A 21,067-nucleotide genomic window follows, 5' to 3' on the forward strand; every position below is an offset into this window, starting at 1 on the left:
AAAAAGGAAAAAAAAAAAAAAAAAGAAAAAAATATGTACATCAATGGGAGTTTGCTTCAGGAAGAATATTAAATGAGTGGGGTCAGTGGACTTGCTATCTTTGCCTTGACAGCAAGTAGATGGAGCATCTTGTCAACAGTACTTCTTCCCCGTGTGCACAGAAGTTTTCAACCCCTGCAAGGCCTGCAGAGCTGAGGGAGAAGTGATGCTGGAATGGGATGGCCCCTGAATCTTGTACAAAAACTCCTGGTTTTGTCATTATGAACACTTTGTTTATCATTGCTCTTGTGAGAGTAGGTCTGAATTTGCTCAGCCTGATTTATATTCTCATCCAGAAAAAAAACCACATCCTGTATGTTTAGTCCTGCCTATTTCAAAGTATTTCATTGTCTCTGAGAGGGTAGACAGTGGAATGCTGGTGAACTGTTGCTGTAGGTCCTTTGGTGGTCGACTGGATCAGGATATGCCTATACTACTGCTACATGAAAACAGGCAAAGAGAGCTCAATTGTTCCAGCAATGGAGATGGGGCGGGGGGGTGGTGGAAAACCTGAACTTCACATTGTCTGTTCATCAGCCTTCTCTCTATTAATTTCTAGTGGCTGCTACTAGAAAGCTTGTGGCAGGCACTCCAGTCAGTGAGGTACGAGTTTTAAGAGTAAAAAGTTAAAGGAGGATGTAATAATGTGAAAGGTTTTACAAGCATTTTTTCCTTTTCACGAGGCTCTTGCTCCTTCCTCCCTGTAGTGTTAGTGCCAGAGTTGCATACACCTGTTTGTGAGAAGCTCTGCTCAAGGAAATTGCAGCTGCTTTCCTGACAGCTCACCCTAGAGCCTCCTGAAAGCAGTTCCCTACCCCAGTGCCAGAGCTGTGCTTGTGTTCTGGCTCTTTGGATAGCTGCAGTATGTAACAGCACCACTTAGACTAATCTTTCCCAAAGGGCTGGGCCTTTCTGCCACTTGTGGCCTTTTATTTCCTATGCTTCTTTTGGGGGAGTGTTGTACTACTGATTCAGCAGTGTAATGCTTGTCAGAAATTTGGAGTATTGTCAGTGTCTCTCTATTTGAGGCCTAGGCCATGGGAACAGTGGGATTTCCAGAAGTCAGAACGGCATGGTCTTAAAGTGATTTGGATGCATAGATCTGGGGGATGCATAAACTGATCTTGGGAGTGGGAGTATCCTGGTGAGAAACAGTCTTGTTTTATCACAGCACTGACAAGGAGCTAAACTTTCTGAAATACCACATATTTAATTTTGTTAGAACTGAGCTTATTCTTTCCTTTCTTTGTTAGAAACATGATGCAGCTTAGCTCTACTAGTTTTTTTGTTATGGTATTCCTGTGCCACATCCTCAGAATAAGTAGAGCTATTTTGGTGGCAGAGAATGGGTTCTTAACCCCAAACAAATCAGATCTTCTGCCTAGTTAAAGCAGTTAATCCTTGAAGCACCACCCACAAGCGATTTAACTCAGCCCTTACAGGTTCCTAATTGTACATCCTTAACTGTGATGTAACTTGTGAGACATATCCATACCATTGCAGTCAGTCCTTCCAATCTCCCTCTGTAGTCTGTACTTTTCTGCTGTGCTGTACAACCAGGAGGAAAATCTGTAAGAAGGTGGCAGAACTTGCTGCTGAGCCAAGACAAGGTTAATCCAGAAGAGGATGCCAGTTTCTACAGTGTGTGCAACACCTGTCCACTCCCTTATGTTCCAGCTACATGCAACAACTGAAGTTAACAGCAGCAGTGAGCCAAGCACCCATTTGAACGTGTCCTCTGGTCATTTTTGTGTGGCTGTAAATTAACATATTTAGTGTCTGGATGCTAATGATGATGTTAGCTGTAAAGGCACCACAGCTACCTGTAAATAATATGGGCCACTTGGAAGCCACAAACTGCCTTTGCATAATGTTTACTATGCAGCAGACTGAAAGTTCAGATGCCACTGTGAATCATATGATAAATACAAGCAGCAGTCAGCAAGGGAAAACTGACTGTCAGATTTTATTATAAAGTGGATGAAATCCGGAATTTTAAAAAAATTAGATGCCTAGAATGCATCTTCACTATGACTTTGTTTAGTCAATGGGTTGGTTAATTCAGAGTAACTGGAGAGCTCTTGAGAGTAATTAGTTTAATACAGAGAACACTTAATAACTGGACAGACTTGAGCTTTTTTAGATGGAAAGGGGAAATGTGGGGGTGGGAGGAAGACTTTATAACAGATGAGACAAGTGAGGGGTCAGCTGCAAGTTAATGATGCTTTCTTGAGAGCAGAGCAACAGGGGTGTTCAGCAGTGTTAGATCACCACAGCAGAATGGCTTAAAACAAAATGCTTTGTTTGACTTTGTAATTAAGAGCTTTCCTGCAGGATGTAACTGAGGCCAACAGCTTAGAAAAAGCTATTAGCTTAGAAAAAGCAAAGGAAATGGATGTTTAAGGTATGAATGACAGGTAGAGTTCAAGGTCTCTTAATCCTCAGCTGCAGCTAGACAAGAACATTCTCTTTCAAGATCTAGTTGCACAGTTATATGTGTTAGGAAGTGTTTAATTCTTTGCTTTTATCTAATGTTGATTAACTTCTCAAGATGGACACAGGAGCAGACAAGTGCGCTCTGCTAGGGTGACCTTTTCAAGCCTTCTAATGTGTTTCTCTGTGTAGAATTCCTGCTCCTTACTGTTTCTGTATCTCCAGTTCAGCAGATGGCACAAGAAACTGGAAAAGGACCATAGAGTTCTCCCCTTCTTGCTCTTGCTCCCCCCATCTTTGTAACAGGATGAATCACTTCAATACAAAGCTTTGCTTCCTTCCTAACAAACAAAACCACATTCTTTCATGACAGAGAGGATTAATGCAATCTAGCTTTATGCTGTAAGAAAGTTGAGGGTGCAGTGCAAGACAAAGTTTAGCACTTCAACTTCTTTCCTCCCCCACCTACTTGGTCTGGTTTCTGGTCTGTCTGCCTTTAACTGTAAGGAAAAAGGTGTTGAGAGTCTTTTTCACTTCTGCAGGCTTTAGAGCTACACAGAAGGAATGATAATGTAAGTCATACTGCTTTAGTGCCTGCAGAACAAGGAAGATAGATCTCAAGGAGTCCTATTAATTTTTTATGTTAAATATTAATAGGGTCACTCATGTAGCTCTGTGATGTAAATTTCAGTGGTCAGGTCTCACATGATGTCTGTTCTGCAGTACAAGTCCTGTGAACTCTGTGGAAAGGAACTGTGTACAATAGGAATGGATAGAAACTGCCTGCATTGTATGTGAAGCTGAGGTGAGCTTTGAAAGACTTCAACAAATGCTGACCTATTACTGGCAGAACTATTCTAAACATAATGCAAACCTTGAAATAAGAGCCCCTCTTTATACTTTTATGTAGACAAGTCTATTGATACCTGGCCAACTGCAATTTTTTTAATGGACAGATTCATTAGTGAGCAAAACTTTCTGCTACAGCATCACTCTGAAACAAACTTTGTACATTAATGAGCAGGGTTGGGTGTCCAGTCTGTGACACACTAACCTTTTTTTTTACTGGTAGAAGCTAAAGAAGTTATTTGGAAATTGACGTGTGTTTGCAACTGTTTTAGGTGGGAATGGAGTGCTTTTTTTTTCAGTGCTTATTTTTCAGTTACTGTGGTCGAGGGTATGGGTCAGTACAGTTTCCTTGGATCTATCAGAATAAATTACTCCAGAACTGTAGTTGAAACATAGTCACATAGTAGCTGTATTGCTGTTTTCAAATCTGCTTAACAGGATGAATTTTCTTTTAAGTATTTCAGGTGAAAGCCTTAATCAGGTGCCTGCTCCCTAAGGCAGACTCATGTGTGGTGTTGTATTGACTGGAACATGACTGTCCTTAAAATTTGAGAGTTTAAGAAACCATCATGAACAGAAGAAAGCTCCTGTTAGCCAAAGGGCAAGAGTCTGGATTAGACTGGCTTGACCTTGCTCCAGTGGCACTGGCTAATCACTTCAGGTGGTTGCTTTAGCTACCTGCTTCTTCTGAGTGAAGTATTTCAAGGGGTCCAGATAATGAAACAGTAGGTATAGGCAGGGGGTGTCGCAGGTGTATTGTGTGTGCAAGTCTGGCTGAAATTACACCACACATCCCAGTGGCCTTGCACTGTTGTCCTGACAACATTCAGACCTGCATTATGGATTTCTAATTTTACTTAAAGCAAGTGCTATTCTGGCTTGATGTTTGCTCTCCCAGAGAAAGATGGAGATGGCCCTCTACAGCCAAGCTGAACTCCTTAGGGAATTTAATATTTCTGTGTGTCTTCTGAGCAGGTGTTTACTTGTATCACAACCACTCTCCTTCAGTGGTGCCCTGGCCCTTTCTGCTCAAGAGCAACTCAGTTTAGGCCCAGAAAGCCCCTGAATCCCCCATAATCTCTGCAGAGCAGAGTTTCCCTCCAGGTCAGGGCTGAGATGGTGCTAGTGGGACCAGAGCGGTCCCCTTCCATGCACATCAGTATTCTACTCCAGCACTGATAGAGTGCTCCAAACCATTTACATCTTTATCACTGGTACAGCTCAGAACTAAGAAATTGAAAGTTTTTTTTCTTTAATAACAGTATCATGTGTGTATTTTTGTAATTAATCAGTGTGGTTCTGTGTTCTTACATAGCCAGCACAGAATTTTTATTTAGTTTTTACCGCACTTCCCATGGCCCTCATGTTGATACTTCTTCCAGCTTCCTTTAACACTTAGACAATAAAATTCCCTCTGTACTGCTCTCAGCTTGTGCAGAGAAAACAAATTGTCTGTACTGTCCTTCTTTTTGCTTTAAACCTTCCCATTACATGTCAGCTGAAAATCAAAGGGACAGCCTTGAGTGATGGTATCAGGCAAATTATGTACAGATGTCCTTTACTTGCTACACTAGTAGACATGGAAGAACCCTCAACCACCTCTAATCATCTGAACAGGTGAGTATGTCTGCACACAGAGGCAGTTGCCCTGGAGTAAGTACATATGTGGCTGTTTAGCAAAGGCCAGAATTCATGTTTGCCCTCTTGAATTGCCATCAGTCAGGCTGGATGGGGGGAAAAAAAAATCAGTGCAGGCAGCATCAAAAATTTCCCTCTTACAATACTGTACCAAACAATACTGTAAGGGTTAATACAAACCTCTTCTTGCACTGCTCAGCTTTTCAATGTACAATTCAGTCTCCCTTCCTGGCCTGAAAAGCAATTCTGCTCAAAGTCTGTTTAGTGACCTTCCAGACTAATGACCTCACCAGGACTTCTCAAGACAAATGCTGGGTTAATAAAGGACAGCTGCAAGATTCAGTGCAAGGATCCCCAGCAAGGGGATCCAACTTTATTCAGGCTATCATCTTTCAGGCATAACATACCCCTTCTCTCCAGGGAAATGAGTAATAGCTGGGACCAGGGCCAGGATGTAGGCAAGCCTACAGTGTGTATAGGAAAGGAATAAACATTCTCTGCCCTGTTACTCCAAAGAGAAAGACACATGCAATAGTCCATCTTAGCCAAGTTAATTATATGAACTGCTTCTGCCCTGAGGGAAAGTAATTGCACAGTTCTAAACATCTACTTCTGCTGGCTTGAAAACACCCTCTCCTGCATGCCTTATACATTTTGCTTTAAATCAGGTAACTCCTATATCCCCTAGGGATGTATAGGTCAGGGTGGAGTGAGAATAGCAAAACAGTGATGCAGCCATAGACTTTCTGCTCCCTCGTACATCAGGCTGTTCCCCTGCTACTGGTTGTTCCTGCAGTTTTAGTTTTCAATTCAGTTAGAGATTATGCTGCTTGGACCTTAAGTGGAAAATCTTTATTGTGGTAATGATAAACATGTTGAAGCAGAAAATAATAAAAAAAAAGAAACAAACAAAAAAACACACCCTGTCAGTTTTTACACTGAGGCCCAAGACTTAAGGCTCTCAAATGTCTAAAAGCACACAGAAATTCATTCATGAGAGAGCAAGACTGAGCCTTAAGAGCAGCACTCATGCAGCAACTGCAGGATTATGGCAGGCAAAGGCATATGACATGCTGTGGGTAGCAGCCCATTACAGAATTAAGTTAACTCAGTCAGGTTTGTTTTCCTGGATTATATTTTTATTTTGGCAAAGAGTGAGTTCTATCCTATCTCTATCCTCATGTTAAGGGAGGAAAGGAGGAGAGGAATAACTATAGAATAATTACTGCATTCATCTACTCCCAGTTCAAGAGCAGCTCCAGGCACTGGCCAATAACTGAATATATAGAATAAATATAAGTAGAAGGCTTTGCATTCAGAAAGAAAATAACACAAAACTGAATAAAATTGCTAAGGCTTGAAGCCAAGGGTTTTTGGGAGTTTTGGTTTTGGTGGTTTTTTGGTTGGGTTTTTTTGGTCTTTTTTTTCTGTTGTTGTTTAGTTTTTGGGTTTTTTTCCTGGTGTGTAGAAATTGAAGACTGGATGGAACAAACATCTTTTGTTGCAGCACAAGCCAGTGTCTAGCTTAGTTCTCCTACTTGACAGACCTGGACCTTGAAAGCTGCTGTGTTTGTCTTAACAAAGTTACAAAAAATTTTCCAGCTATTATACAAGAACATAAGAATGTACACCCTAAATCTGAAAGAAAATAATTTTTTAAATAAACAAAAAAAAATAGCTTCAAGACTAGCATGACATTTTCAGTGGAAGCAGGACAACTTGCCTTGACAGGAGATGCCACACGTTTACAGCTGACAAAAGGAGTTAGAGGCATGCCAGCTGTTTAATCTGTCATCTTGGCTATCATTTTAACAGGTGAGTTCCTTTCAGAAACTCAGTGTCATAGTTAGAAACACGGTGCAGTATATTCAATTCAGCTTGTGCATTTCAACATGACAGTGCTATGGGAAGCACTACAGGCCAGGCAGTTACAGTCTGGTAAGAAGCAGGTGACAGCCAGCAATTCAATTAGTCTGCACAACAGGAAGCCAGAAAGGAGATGGTATCCCACTATGTGCTCCCCCTCTAGGTAAGCAACAAAAGGGCTCATCTGCATTTGGATGACCCACGGATATGTCTGCAAACATCCAATAAATGTTCAATGGTGAGGTGGTGGCAATGGGAGCAGATATTGGACTGCAGCAACACCCTGCTTTGCAGACTGTTTGCCAACACCATCATCAACACATCCTTAAGAGCAGGACTCATACCTTGATCCGCTGAGATGCTGAACTTATTACGACCTCTTGGAGACTCCTCAGAGAAGACAAACTAAGGTCAAGCATATTTCAGAGTTCTGCCTTCACAAAGCAGGCGGCATACAGAGCACCAACAAGAAATCTGAAACTCTGGGTTTTTTTTGTTTTATATAACAAGTGTTACTCCCATCTAAGTGTTCATTTCAGAGCTCCCACTCCTCCCACTCAATTCTTCAGGGGTGAGGAAACTCACTATCTTACATCTTGACACCATTTATATGTTGCATTTATAACACTTAGCCCTAGAGAATTGCACCCATAACTTGTAACTGAAGAAATACAGCTGCAGAAAAAATAAACATCAGTAACTCAGAAAGATAAGTGGATAGAGTAGTCATGGGAAAACAGCTGCTGGAGAAATAGCTCATAAGAAAAAGGCATGGAGAAAGGACCTCTAACAGCAGCCAAGTTTCATTTATTATGAACAGGAAAGAAGCTAGAGCAATTATATTGTTTACCACTCCTCCCATCCCATGTAATAGGGAAAACTGATTATGAAGGGCAACCTCCTGAAGCAATGAACTTAAAACTGAGAAAATGAAGGAAGTCCAACTTCTATCTAAATAGAATAACTAAATACAGCCTAGCAGCTGTGGTGCAAATTAAACTGTTTTTTAGCAAAGATACTTAGTCAAATACTTGATTGCAGAACAGCTGCATGCTTAGGAGGCTGCTAACAGGGAACATACACACACTGCCAGTGGTTTCTGGCACCAGTTCCCCTAAGCACCAGTCTCCCTGAACACTACATCACTACTAAGGTCATGTAGCTGGTAATTACCTGTGTGACACCTCCCCTTTCTGAGCATTGCAGATACTGCTGTTCTACTTTCAGAACCATTTACAGATCCCTCTGTAATTCATCAGAAAGCTGTGTTAATGAAAACTCATCATGCATTTAGGTCCAGAAACAGTTTTAAGAGCTACATCTGGAATCTCAGTTCTGCATCCCATCACAATTCTCATTACCAGAGGCTCTGATTGTATCTGTGGGTGCTATTCTTAAAGCATCACAAAACACATTATTTTTCTCCCAACTCTCCAATGCTAGTCGCAATTTTACAGTTAGGAAATTTCTACCAACCCCACCCTCCAAACCTCTCCTATAATCCCACACATTCAAGAGGCATTCACAGGTCTCCAGATCCCTTTAATATTAACTCCAAATTGCTCTGGAATACAGGGGGTTTTATTTTCCTGAAACAGACCACCTCTGTAAGAGTCTATACCAGAGCTCCTGTGACAGTGGTCAAAATAAACACAGAGATCAAGTTTTCAACTCTGCCTTTGTGTCTCTATACAGTCACTAGCCATGGTCCTGCATTTCTGTCATATTTTCACCTATGAGTGCCCAACAAAACATGAATAAGCAGGGCTTTGAGAGGTGCAAGTCAGCCTGGGAACACTATACCCTCCGGAAAGAAGAATAAGGGTACTTGTAGGCATTGTCCTGGGGTTTCTCTGCACATGACTTGAGATCCAGTGTTCAAAAACTTAACAATTCCAAGTGTATACCACATTATTTCATGCATGGAAAGGGAAACCACTAGTTTGACCTGTGCAACATTAGATTTTCCAGCAAAGTATAGCTGGAATCTCAAAATCTCCCTGAGATGCTTCCATGCAATTTTCCCACAAGTCAAGGTTTTGGTTTATATAAAATGGAAAAAGCACTTGTGATACTGGAACACAGGTCCTTCACCTGAGTTATATCACAGGACTGGCAGGGTGCTTCAGGCAGTGCACGGCCAGCCAGTTCATCTGCTGGTGTATGGTGCACACCTTATGGGTCTCAAGAGAGCTCAGTCTGGCTCTCTTATGGGCAGCTTTCACATACACACACACACACTCTCACACACCTCCTCACCAACTGACCTCAGACTCAGCCAGCAATTACAATAGAAGCACACAGCTGAAGTTCTAAGTGCCAACACTATGTGTCACAGAATTTTTTATGGTGCTTTTGGTTGGTTGTTGTTAGACCTTTAGGTCTTCTAAGGTTCCTATTACAATGTTAACAGCAGGAGGGAGTCATCTGCAACCAGGCTGCCTTCTGGCAAGCTTTTTGAGCCAAATAAAAAGCAAAGCTCTCAGTTTACCCTTTCTCTCCCTCTCTTTATAAATACAAAATCAGAGTAAGAGTACTTGCAGAAATCAGTCAAACTGTGAGATAAACAGTCATACAAATGCAAACCTCTGCATCCACCCCTCCGCATGTACCAGTGCCATGCCAGAACTATTACCTAAGGGCAAAATTATTCACACCCCCCTCAAGACTGCTGTTCACTTACAGAAACTCACAAATGGTAGCAAAAGCCATCCACACATCACCAGACAAATACCACACCATCTGGCAGGGCAAGAGGGGAATCTGCAATCCTTACAAGGGCACAGAACACAACTCCCTCCCCCTCACACACCTTGTAGTTTACAGAAGTGAGCTGTAAACATCAGGAGCATTCCTTTCTTAGGGAGGACAAGGGTTCCTGAATGCAAATCTTTCTGAGGGGGAGGTGGGGGATGGAGGGGCAAGACAAATCCAGCGCCAAGGAAGACCCTTCTGGAATTTAGGGATGTCTTGGGACATTAAATTAGGCTTATTTCCTCCCTCTCTTCAACCTTCATTACTTTCTTGTGTAGCCTATCGCCCTCTTTCACCTTGCAGCCAGCAAACCCTTGTCAAGCAAGTCTCCAGAGGTTCAGCAGCCAGAAATACAAGTGCCACAGTTACTCTGTGGTATTTTCTCAGATTAGCAGTGTTTTATTTTTCAATAAAGAAAGTAACATTTAAAATATCAAAGTCCTTCAATATAGATCATGAAGAACAAACAATGTTTTAAGTCTCCCGTACGTTCCTGCAAAAGCCAGAGGTGGGACCAGATTTTCTGCCTTGTTTGTGAACAGAAGATTGATAATGTTTCTGCCAATATTGGTTTCTGTCAAGACTGGTTTCAGATCTTAGGGAAAAACTGAGCACCAAATGTCACGTTGAACTGGGGAATTTACTCTAGGAACAGGTACAGCTTGATTGCTTTTGTACTGGCCAAGCCACTGCTTGCAAGAGCACACTGATAGGACACCAAAGGTGTGCTGGGATCCAAGTGACTGCAGTCTGGCTCCAAGTTACACAGCCTTCCCCTTCCTCCCAACACATGTCAAGAGACAGCAGTTGATCCTAAGGGTTCTACCTACACCTAAACATGGCTGGGTGCAGAAGAAGGATGCAGCATGGGCTTCAGTCTGGCGCAGGAGATGGACATTGCAGGTTGGCTATTGACCCCTGGCAGGCTGAACGCAGCAGGGAGTGCACAAAGAACAGGGCAAGTGACAAGACCAGCTCTTCCATCTGATGGCTCTGCTGACTCCCACATGCCTTCCATTTTCATCGCTCTGGGGTTATCATGCCTTTCAGGGTAATTTTTTTCCACAGGATATTCACTGGGAGGATCCTAAATATTTTTGCTAAAAATGACAAATCAGGTACCATTCTGAGACTGCTAGAAAGGAAGGAAGCCTTCCCCAAGGCCTCTAGGCTTTTGCTGCAGTTCTAGAGCTGCTGTGAGTGGCTCTGCAGAACTCCTTGTTCCATTCCTGGCAATCCCATTCCTTGGTCCACTAGTCACAGTAAGAAGTTTCTTGTAGAAACTATTACACCACACAAATCCTTCTGTCAGCAAGTCAGCCCTTACAGATTATTAAGTAAAAGACTTTTCTAAGCAGTTAGCAGATCCAATCTAAAAGGCAATGCAACAACTAGCCCTGAAAGTACTGAACTATTACTGAGAAAAGAACTACAAGAACTTGTTTTGGTGTGAAAGAATATTGGCATATACATCCCATGCTCCTTGGTAGCAATTAAACTAACCAAAAGCAGATAGCATTGCCCCTCTCTTTTCCAGCTCCTTGAAAATCTTACAAAGGGACAAATAAATGTTGGTTCCTGCAGCACAAAAACACCTACCAACCAAGGCAGTGGAACAAGGGTCTCTTAAAGAGATGCTAATGCCTGAATACACCTGGCAGCCCACTGGGAACACAGCTCAGGTTTGCAGAGATGCAGAAAATACCAATGCAAAAAGCACTCCAACTCTCCCATCCCTGCGTTTAGTGAGGGTGTGAGGGGAGAAAAGGACTTTTAGGACATGACAAGGAAAAGGGTTTTCTTGCAAGCAGGTTGTGCAATCCAGAGTCTGAATTGCTGTTTTCAGAACAACTTTTCTTTAGGGAAAGAGAACCAACACTAACTCTCTCTGAGGCTGGAGATCTCCAAGCCAAAGCTAGCCAGTAGGCAGAGATGATCAGATGAACAAAAAGGATTTGGTAAGCCATTTGCCATCAAGAGGACATCTTCAGAGAGAAGAGAAAGACGGCCAAGCAGCTTCAGGGCTCCATCCTTGTACAGCCTGCGACCTGACAAAGAAAATGGGAAGAAACATCAGCCAGAGACTGGCACCGCAGATTAAGTCTACACGCTCACAGGAATGCTTGTCAATGCTTTCCTGTTCTTTCCCTGAAAAATGAAGACAGCCTTCACAAGCACTACATGCACCTTTGAGCCTAGATGTGAAAGCAGTGAGCACCCTACAATACTGCTGTTCATGGTTTCATATACTTGCAGACATAGGAAGCAAGAATACACTAAATTCACCAGGTAGTTGCTTACATGAGAAGTTCCTTTCTTGAACTGTGGCCTAGCAATAACTTCAGATTCCCCGCTGAGGAGGAATTAATCTCTTCATTCCTAACCTGCTCCCCAAACATGATTCCAACGTGACCCAAATCAGCTCCAAGAGAGTTCCTGGATGCATTTACATGCAGTTGTTCATAAACAGAACTCCTGTTTCAGGCAGCAGAGAAGAGGTGCCACTGTAAAAGAACCGGAGTCACCTCCTTCCAAGAACAGCATGTGGTCTCAGACTGACCAGAAGTCCAAGCCTTGAACTCAGGACCCAGCACTGCCTGTTACAGGAGCACAAGTAAGATATTTATACAGAAAAGAATATATTCTGTTCTAGCTTCCTCAAAAGTCCACATGAACATAAGCAGCCTCATTTTTTTCACAGCAAAGATAAACAGTGTCTTCTCATGGTACATCAGCAAATGTTACTTTCACCTTGTGTATTATTTAAAAGACAGATCCTGTAGATCCACCAGCTTAATGAAATGCATCTGGCCTGTCTCACAGTCCTCTTCAATGTCACAGGGATAAGCCCTGCACTGCCACACTCACCCGCCTTGCTCTCCACAGGCTCTGCTGAGTAGAAAATGTAATCAACAGTAGCTCCGAGCCCCATGGGCATTGTTGTGACCTCTGGGCGTCCCCTCTGTGGCAAGAAGTGGCTGTAGACAGAGGTCAGGTTGAGGCCATGCTGGATAACACCTGAACACCTGCACACAAACAGTCACTATTTACCACGAAAAGAAAGAGAATTATACGTTTTCAGTACTGCAGACACAGCTGAATGTTCCCTTGCTGATGCAACTGTCTAAACTACTCCTACTTTATGAGCACATAAAATCTTTCAGAACTATTTGCTCCATATACACCAAAGCAAGACAGACCGTGAATTTACTTAGTCTTCAATACCCAGTCCTTTATGTGCCTATGCCCTTCATTCTCAATCTCACCAACACAATGCTGACAGAACAGCACCCAGCTGCTGAGACAATCCTGGGTGGACCTAGCTCTTCCAGATTGCCCTCCTTACTCTCTTTCACATTTACTTCATTCTTTATTTCGGCCAGATTCTCAGGGCTCAGGAAAACAAGGCTGAGTTTGAAGACCATGGCCATTGAAGGTGCACCAAGTTACCTTGGGATGAATGGCTGGGGATCAGGGTCTTTCACCATGGCAGCAGGCTTGGGCCAGTGTGCAGGGCGGTCTGCAAAGGAGCAAAGAGATTCCAGCCAGACCTACACAGATCCCAGAACAGGCTGCTCATCCCAAGTCTGAGAAGCCTCTCCTGAAACCAAATGAATCTTTTTGCCCAAGAAGAGCAGAGAGCTTCCAATCATGCACATCGTAAAGGAAAATATCCAAAGGCAACACAAGCTGTAAGGCTAACAGAACATCCCTAGAGCAGATCAGTGCAAACAACTGAGAAGTCATATTCTGTCCTGCTGAGGACATGTCCTTAAAGCATTCAATATTACCGAAGTCCAGGGTATTTCAACCTTTACTCTCAAAAGAAAGTTTGCTTGTCTTAGCCTACAGCTTACTCAAAGGTTGTCTAGAAAGGCAGAACAGAAAAAGCAGAACCAGCCATGCCACAAAGCCCAGACCAGCTTCCAGAGACATCCATACTGGGACCAACGTGTATCATTACAGTCTTCAGGCTGTTCTCCACTACCAAAATCTTGAAGCAGAAAAAAGAAATATACGTATCTGTTTCAGCTTAAAGGAAGTTTATACAAAACAGCTTCAAGAAGCCGAATGTCAGTGCATCTCAAGGAACACAGTCAGTGTGTATGAGGGAGGAAAGTGTACTTCTCTGAGCTCTCCTGGAATCTAATCATGGTCACAGAGGGCACCCTTCTTCCTTTCCCTTTCCTCACCAGGCATTACCTTCACTTCATGTTTTCCTTGAAATCATAGAATCATACCATTATAGAATGGCCTGGGTTGGAAGAGGCCTTAAAGATCATCTAGTTCCATCCCTCTATCCCATGGGCAAGGATGTCACCCACTATATCAGGCTGCCCAGGGCCCCACACAACCTGGCCTTGAACATTTTCCAGGGATGTGGCATCCACAACTACTCCAGGCAACCTGGCCCAATGCCTTACTACCCTCTATGTAAACAATTTTAGGAAGTTTAAAACCATTTAGGAAGTTTAAAACCCCTAGTCCCATCACTATATGCCTGTGTAAACAGTCACTCTCCCTCATTTTTTATAAGCCTACTTTAAGTACTGGAAGGCCACAATGAGGCCTCAGTGGAGCCTTCTCTTCTCCAGTCCAAGTCTCTCAGTCTGTCCTCAGTGGAGAGGCTCCACTGAGCTAGCAGAGTGACAAGTTAACAAGTCTCCTGTTAATACCTGGTTTAGCATCTGTCACACCTTCCAGGAGGACCAGCTGCGGCGGTCGTTCACAGGCAACATCGCAAAAGCGGAACTGCAGCAGGAAGTCACGGCTGTATTCACGTCTCCCTGCAGAGAAAAGTACAAATTAAAAGAAGAAAGTAACTGCAGCAAAGTCACACCTCCAGGGAACACCTACCTATACACCTACCTATGTTTTAGACCATTGGGCCTCTTAGAGATCTTTAGTTTGAGAGAGTCTTTTGTGCCCAAGCGTTCTGATACCATGATAATAAAAATCACCTAATAACCTGCATGTAGAACAGATGTGTAAAAGTGGAAGAACAGAGCACAGCTATTGCTGTGCAACAGTCATTGTCAGCACAAAGTAAGAATGTCCTCTCTGAGACACCAAAAGTTCAAGGGACTTTCAAGCAGATCAGTTGGTGTGCAGCTCCAGGAAATGTCTGTGAGAAAAACATTTCTGGAGATCAGGCTGAATCCAAGTTCTACATTCAAGAATTTTAACAAAAGCTGTTTGGTGTGGGCTCTGTTTATTAATCCTCTCTATGGATGCAGAGAACAGACATGATTCTAACGGAGTCTTAGGAATGATTTCTTTACAGTGGTTTGCAAAAACTATCCAAAACCACACCCCAAACACCCGGAGATTAAAGCAGTGCCTGTTGAACATAGTTTACAACTGCACAAAAGCGTAAGTCTGGGAATATGAAAGAGACACACAGAGCAAGTGTTACTGGTAGAGGAACATTCAGCTCCTGACTAGAGAAAGAAAATGGCAGAAATGCAATAGGCTATGGAAAAAAAATTGTATTTAATTCATATACAAAGTAGAAGGAGAGAGTCTTTGTCAAGTGCCTTATGCAGCACATGCCCAAGCTACTCAGAGAGACAGCAAGGCAGACAAACTGGCCATCCTCAGCAAACTCATACTGTCAGTGCATACTGGAGCTCACCAGGTTTCTTTGGCTGGCACAGGGTGACGTACTGGCACTTGTCTGTTACACCCAGTGAGCTCGGCCACAGTGGAGCCAGCAGCTTCCGTGAATACAATTGCTGGGAAAAGTCTTCCTGACCAGACACCTGCAAGAAGGCCAGGAAAGAAAAGCAGCCATCAGTGACAGAGAGCAGATGTGCAAGCTATGGACAATGTACATACATACACTTGCCAAGAGCAAGACAGGAGAATGCCCTCTCAGAAAGGCATGAACTAAGCTATTCAGAGTTTGGTAAAGGTATAATAAACCTTCAACTGTAGGGGACAGATACAATTAGCTAAAAGTCACATGACAAGATACTTTACAGGTATCTTATTCATTATTTAGCTTGAATGACAACCATATATTTGATCACAGACACACAGCATAACAACCACAAGAGACTCTAGCATAAGTACCCACTTCTAACTTTTTTTAGAACAAACCTCCACAAAAAATTTCAGTAAGTCTTGGTGGAGTTGCATTTCCCTACACTTCCAGTCACACAGGCACAAAAATTCCATAGGAAAGGAAAAAAGAAGACTTGACATTAAGAGATCCATTATCACAAGTGTGCCCCAAGAGAAACCAAAAGAGCAGTTGTGGATAGATAGAAGGTAGGAGAATAGAGATAGTGGTGAAGGTAATCTCACCCCTAAGGAGTTACAGCTGTGCTAATTATCAAGCATTAACAACAAGCCTGCTCTTAATAGGCCACAGCTGGATCCAATTAGGAGGGGTATTGTAAAAGAGCAGGTTGGGTGGCCGAGATGTGAGATGGAGTTTGTTGGCTGTGCTGAGAAGAAAAAGTCAGTGCTGTGAGGAGCTGCCCATGAGATATCACTGAGAAGGTATGAAACCTTTGCAATAAGATGGCAACCATTGGTGACCCCGATGTGATCAAGGACACAGGATGGTGCTAGGTTCCCCCGAATGCTTAATAGGCCACAGCTGGATCCAATTAGGAGGGGTATTGTAAAAGAGCAGGTTGGGTGGCCGAGATGTGAGATGGAGTTTGTTGGCTGTGCTGAGAAGAAAAAGTCAGTGCTGTGAGGAGCTACCCATGAGCTATCACTGAGAAGGTGTGAAACCTTTGCAATAAGATGGCAACAACTGGTGACCCCGATGTGATCAAGGACACAGGATGGTGCTGGGTTCCCCCTGAATGATAGTGTGTGTAGCAGGACACAAGCTGTGTGACAGAAGTGGCAAATGGCATGGCCACAGCAGCAGGGGGTGCCTCAGCAATAGCATAGGCCCCGAGGAGTATGGGAGGTGGTTTGCTAAGTCACTGCGACATGAGCACTGGAACAACAGCAACATGGAGCTCAGAGAAGCAGAGTCAGAGCTGCACAGACAACATGTAAGAAAAGCCTTCTAAAATTGTATAGTGGCCACCTCCACAGTAACCTGATGTGATTGGGAGTGGGCTGCAGGGCAAGGTGCAGCTGGAGAAGGAGCCCAGCGTAGCATTGAGAGCAGCAGGGGAAACTGCCTGGTCTAGACCTGACAGATTTTGACACCTGAGGTACAGGTGAGCCACTGGGGACACAATGAGAAATAACATGTCGAGTGCTGAACAGATTGTTTGAGATACGTGGAAAGAAATTTAAAAAAAAGACTGTGAAATACAGTGTCAAAAAGGGGGCAAGGCAGCTGCAAGTTGACACCTGAGGTACAGGTGAGCCACTGGAGACACAATGAGAAATAACATGTAGAGTGCTGAACAGATTGTTTGAGATACATGGAAAGAAATTTTTAAAAAAGACTATGAAATATGTGTCAAAAAGGGGGCAAGACAGCTGCAAATTTGGCTGCCACCTTGAAATCACTCTATAAGACTTTAAAAGAATGGAAAACAGAGCAAGACAAGAGAGGCTTGCAGTGATCAACTAATGCAACAAAATCTGCACACTTGACAGATGCTGGATCAATGTTGTTGAAAGTTCTATAGCTGTTAATTTGTTGCTGTCTTAATATATAGCCTTTAACTTATTCTTGTGAGTCACCTTATATGATAAGTACTCTGTGAATTTAGAGAATGAATCAAATCTATACTGTGAAAAAGCAAAACTGAACTAGAATTTAGAAATGTATACTTTCACTGCGATATAGAAGTCTAAGCACAAGTGCTTCTGGTGATGAGCCTGAAGTTGATGTTCTAGATTTTGAAAAGCAAAACAAAATCAGAACTTAGAAACATATGTTCTTACTGTGATATGTTGCCTGAACATTCATATAACTGTTAGTCCTAAGTAGTATATGTGAATATGTTATAGTGTCCGTTTACTTGAACAAAACTTTCTAGAGATACTGCAACTTTGTAATTAAAAGAAAAGGGGGAATTGTGGATAGATAGAAGGTAGGAGAATGGAGATAGTGGTGAAGGTAATCTCACCCCTAAGGAGTTACAGCTGTGCTAATTATCAAGCACTAAGAACAAGCCTGCCCTTAATAGGCCACAGCTGGATGCAATTAAGAGGGGTATTGTAAAAGAGCTGGTTGGCTGGTCGAGATGTGAGATGGAGTTTGTTGGCTGTGCTGAGAAGAAGAAAAAGTGCTGTGAGGAGCTGCCCATGAGATATCACTGAGAAGGTACCAAACCTTTGCAACAAAACGGCAACAAGCAGTGATGGAAACAACACGCACACACTTGTCCACTTCTTTCCCCTGCAGTGCTGGAGACATTGGGGAAGACTGCTGAATAACTTAATCCAGTATTAAGACTATTTCCTCACAAGAGGAAAAATGCAGCCATGCAAACAGCAGACAATAAAGAGCTATCCAATCCCAGTTCTGGCTGGCAATTACCTTCCAGGCTGGCATCCCATGGTAGGAAAGTTCACCATTCCGGATGAATTTGTAGAGTGGAGAATCAGGTACAGAGTTCAGGTCTCCACACAAGATGACAGGATAGTAGCTGCCTTCAGTAGTTCTGGCGATTTTGTCAATCTCTGCTAGCAGCAAGGCCACCTGGGCCAGTTTGATATCTCCTCGACGGGGATTGAACAACACATGAGTGTTGGCCACACACAAAGGACTGACTGCCTTCAGACCCAGACCTTCAGGGAGCACAGGCTGCAGAAGCAGCACCAAGCCCACATTATCCCGGTTGAGGATGTCCAGGCCAGGCCGGAAGTACTCTATGGGGCTGAGACTGATCAGCTGGAACCTGCTGCGCTTATAGCACACTGCACATCCATCTGTCTTCGTCCCGGTTCTCCGTTTATAGAAGCAAGCAAAGCCTGAAAAGAAACCATCACCTGTTAAAAGGTTCATCCAGTCACTACCTCAGGCTCAGCAAGTTTGTATAGAAAAGGTTTCTACTACCTTTGGGTACAGGAATATACCCAATTCTTTTCCAATAACCACCCTTTATTATTAATTATTGGGCGTATTTTCTCTTTCCTTGTCCTCCTAGGGCCCTCTGTTTTGTTACTCTGATCTTTCAAACTCAGAGACATCAATTTCAAAAGAAAGGATAAAGGTCTAGGCAGATAGTTCTGAAGTAGGGCCAGCAGCTACCTGGCAAACAGGAAGAGGTCTCTTGAAACTGAGTGCTTTGAAAATGTTAAGCAGGAAGCACTGCTTGGCCAGTGCCATGAGCTGGATGTACACAACCACAAAAGCTGGACATACCCATCTCCTTGAATGTTGGTTCCAGTTGCTCCCAGTAATGGTTCTCTTGCACCTCCTGGAGACACAGAACCTGGAAGGAAAGCAGAGACCTCACTTGCTTCACAAGTATTTGCTAGTTACCTTGTTTTGGGGAAGGAAGAAAGCAGAAAAGTGCATTCACAAGCCAACCCTCCCAACAGAAATGTCATCACCACAAGTCTGTCCTGTACTTTCCAGATGAAAAGAACTAACTTTCTAGGTCACAGTACTGTATCATTCAGTTTTCCAGTGATGAGATAAAAGATCCTTCATCCCACAAAGAGGAGTCCTCTTCTATAGAAATTCATGGAGTCCTCTTCTACGCAGGCTTCCCCTCCTGTGCTGCCTTAGAACACTGGTCTTTCTTCCTCTACTTCTGCTGTTTATAAAAGTTAAGCCCTACTATCAAAGTATGACTAGTTTCTACAATCAAAGCAAGACAGACACCAAAAACATGGTCTGTGAGAGTCCTCAATCACTCTCAGACCAACCAGTGTCCAGTTACCAAGCAGGTAGTATCTTCCTAGGACTTGCCCCCATCTTTTTCTTAATACTGTTAGATCAAACAAGGAATTCAAATTCTGGTGACACTGATGTAGAGAGAACTTAGTCATACTTACATCAGGATCCCAGTGCTGGATCTCCTGCAAAAGGTTTGGAAGGCGGTAGTTCCAGTTCAGGATGTCTGGATGACAGTGTACATAGAGATCAAGGCCCTGCTCCACCAGGTCCTGGGCAAGGATGTTGTAAGACATGACTCGAAATTCAAAGAGGGGAGTGTTTTTTGAGACCTGCTCTAAGACACAGGGCTGGACAGAAAGATCCTCCCAGTCTCTCCATAAGATCTCTATATGCAAGAGACAAAAAGCAAAGTTACAGCCACACTGGGTACCTTGCTATTGGACACTTTGGTTCCCCTGGGACCTAGAGAAGAGCCATGCTCATTCCCTAAGCTAGGGCACTCTAGCCTCTGAGCAAACCCGCACCCACTCTGGTTTCCAGATGCTCTTTCTGGATATCTTTGGATAGTTGTCTGTAAAGACTGGCATAACACATGACCAGAGTAAGCATACTGAAACACCAGACCCACTTTTCAATGCTTCTTAGAGTACAAAGCCAGCATCTGAGAACAGTAAGGAACATATATTGCTATTCAGACCAGACAGTCTCACAGCACAGAAACCACTAGCTGTGACCAGCCCCTCCCCAGCAAAAATTCACTTTACAGTTTTCACTAGCAGATTCTGTCAACTCTGCACAGGCAATCAATGTCTTGCTGACAGCAAGCCCAGACACAATAACCTGATCACGTTCCCCACAAATGCCAATCCCAAACTAAACATTAGATTCAGAGCCATCACTGACCATGGTAGGGCACCTCCGTTGAGACAGGATAAAATGGCACCGCATCCTGAATGGGCTGGGCTGGGAGCACTGGTGGCACTGTCTCTGCATCACATGCTAAACTCCAGGCCAGCACAGCTGGGTCATCATTCAGCACTTCCACGTTGATACCAGCACAGCCAGCTGTCTGGTGATCTGTCTGTGGCACCACAGCTGCCCAAGGGGCACTGCCTGCTACAGTCACTGTTTCCTCTGATGGTAATCTTGCTAGTTCTGCTACTGCATTATCTTGCAGTTCTGAAGAAGCCAAGGCATTTAGCTCTGAGTGCTGCTGATCAGCACACCGGGTGACTTCTGGAGATGTATTCAGGTCACTGAGGCTGGTCATCAACAGCTGTGAACCTTCTAACCAGTCACTAGTGAGTGTAACTGATGCTTTCCTCACTGCTGGAACTCTCTCACTGGCTGGCAAATTCTCTACTCCTTCCTCCAGCCACTGCTGGAGAAGGGCTTCTTGCTCTTCTGGAACTGATCTTCCTCTGGTTGCAGCAAAGACACCTTCTATCTGGGTGGACGGGCTCTTCGCCAGAAGCACATTCTTTCGATAGGTAAAGAAAGCATCTGTCATTTAAAAACAAAATCAAAATAAAACAGCCAGAAATACTTTCTTACTCGTTATTTTCTTATTCCAACGCATTTGCTGTAACTCTGTGCAATACCATTCAGTATAGCAACCCAAACAAATTACTTCTCTGAGGGAAAACAGTTTCAGTCTAAATAACTTCCCCTGCCTCCTCCAGCATGCTAAGCCACCGTCCAAACCCAGTTACT

General features: G+C 43.4%; 1 protein-coding gene across 2 annotated transcripts in view; it reads right to left on the bottom strand.

Annotated features, from left to right (window-relative positions):
• ANGEL1 (angel homolog 1) overlaps positions 1-21,067 on the bottom strand; it is a 23,478-nt gene continuing 2,411 nt past the window's right edge. For both annotated transcript variants that reach the window (XM_039704864.1, XM_039704862.1), the window contains exons 2-10: positions 20,258-20,857; positions 19,513-19,739; positions 18,875-18,944; positions 18,047-18,480; positions 15,215-15,341; positions 14,256-14,366; positions 13,030-13,099; positions 12,448-12,605; positions 1-11,627 (exon numbers count right to left, since the gene is read on the bottom strand). In XM_039704864.1, the coding sequence (XP_039560798.1) occupies positions 11,458-11,627; positions 12,448-12,605; positions 13,030-13,099; positions 14,256-14,366; positions 15,215-15,341; positions 18,047-18,480; positions 18,875-18,944; positions 19,513-19,739; positions 20,258-20,624 (1,734 nt within the window). In that variant the 5' untranslated portion in view covers positions 20,625-20,857 and the 3' untranslated portion in view covers positions 1-11,457. The remainder of the gene's footprint in view (positions 11,628-12,447; positions 12,606-13,029; positions 13,100-14,255; positions 14,367-15,214; positions 15,342-18,046; positions 18,481-18,874; positions 18,945-19,512; positions 19,740-20,257; positions 20,858-21,067) is intronic.

The sequence above is a fragment of the Passer montanus genome, unplaced genomic scaffold (assembly GCF_014805655.1).
Source record: "Passer montanus isolate IOZ18808 unplaced genomic scaffold, ASM1480565v1 scaffold18, whole genome shotgun sequence".
Classification (NCBI taxonomy): domain Eukaryota; kingdom Metazoa; phylum Chordata; class Aves; order Passeriformes; family Passeridae; genus Passer; species Passer montanus.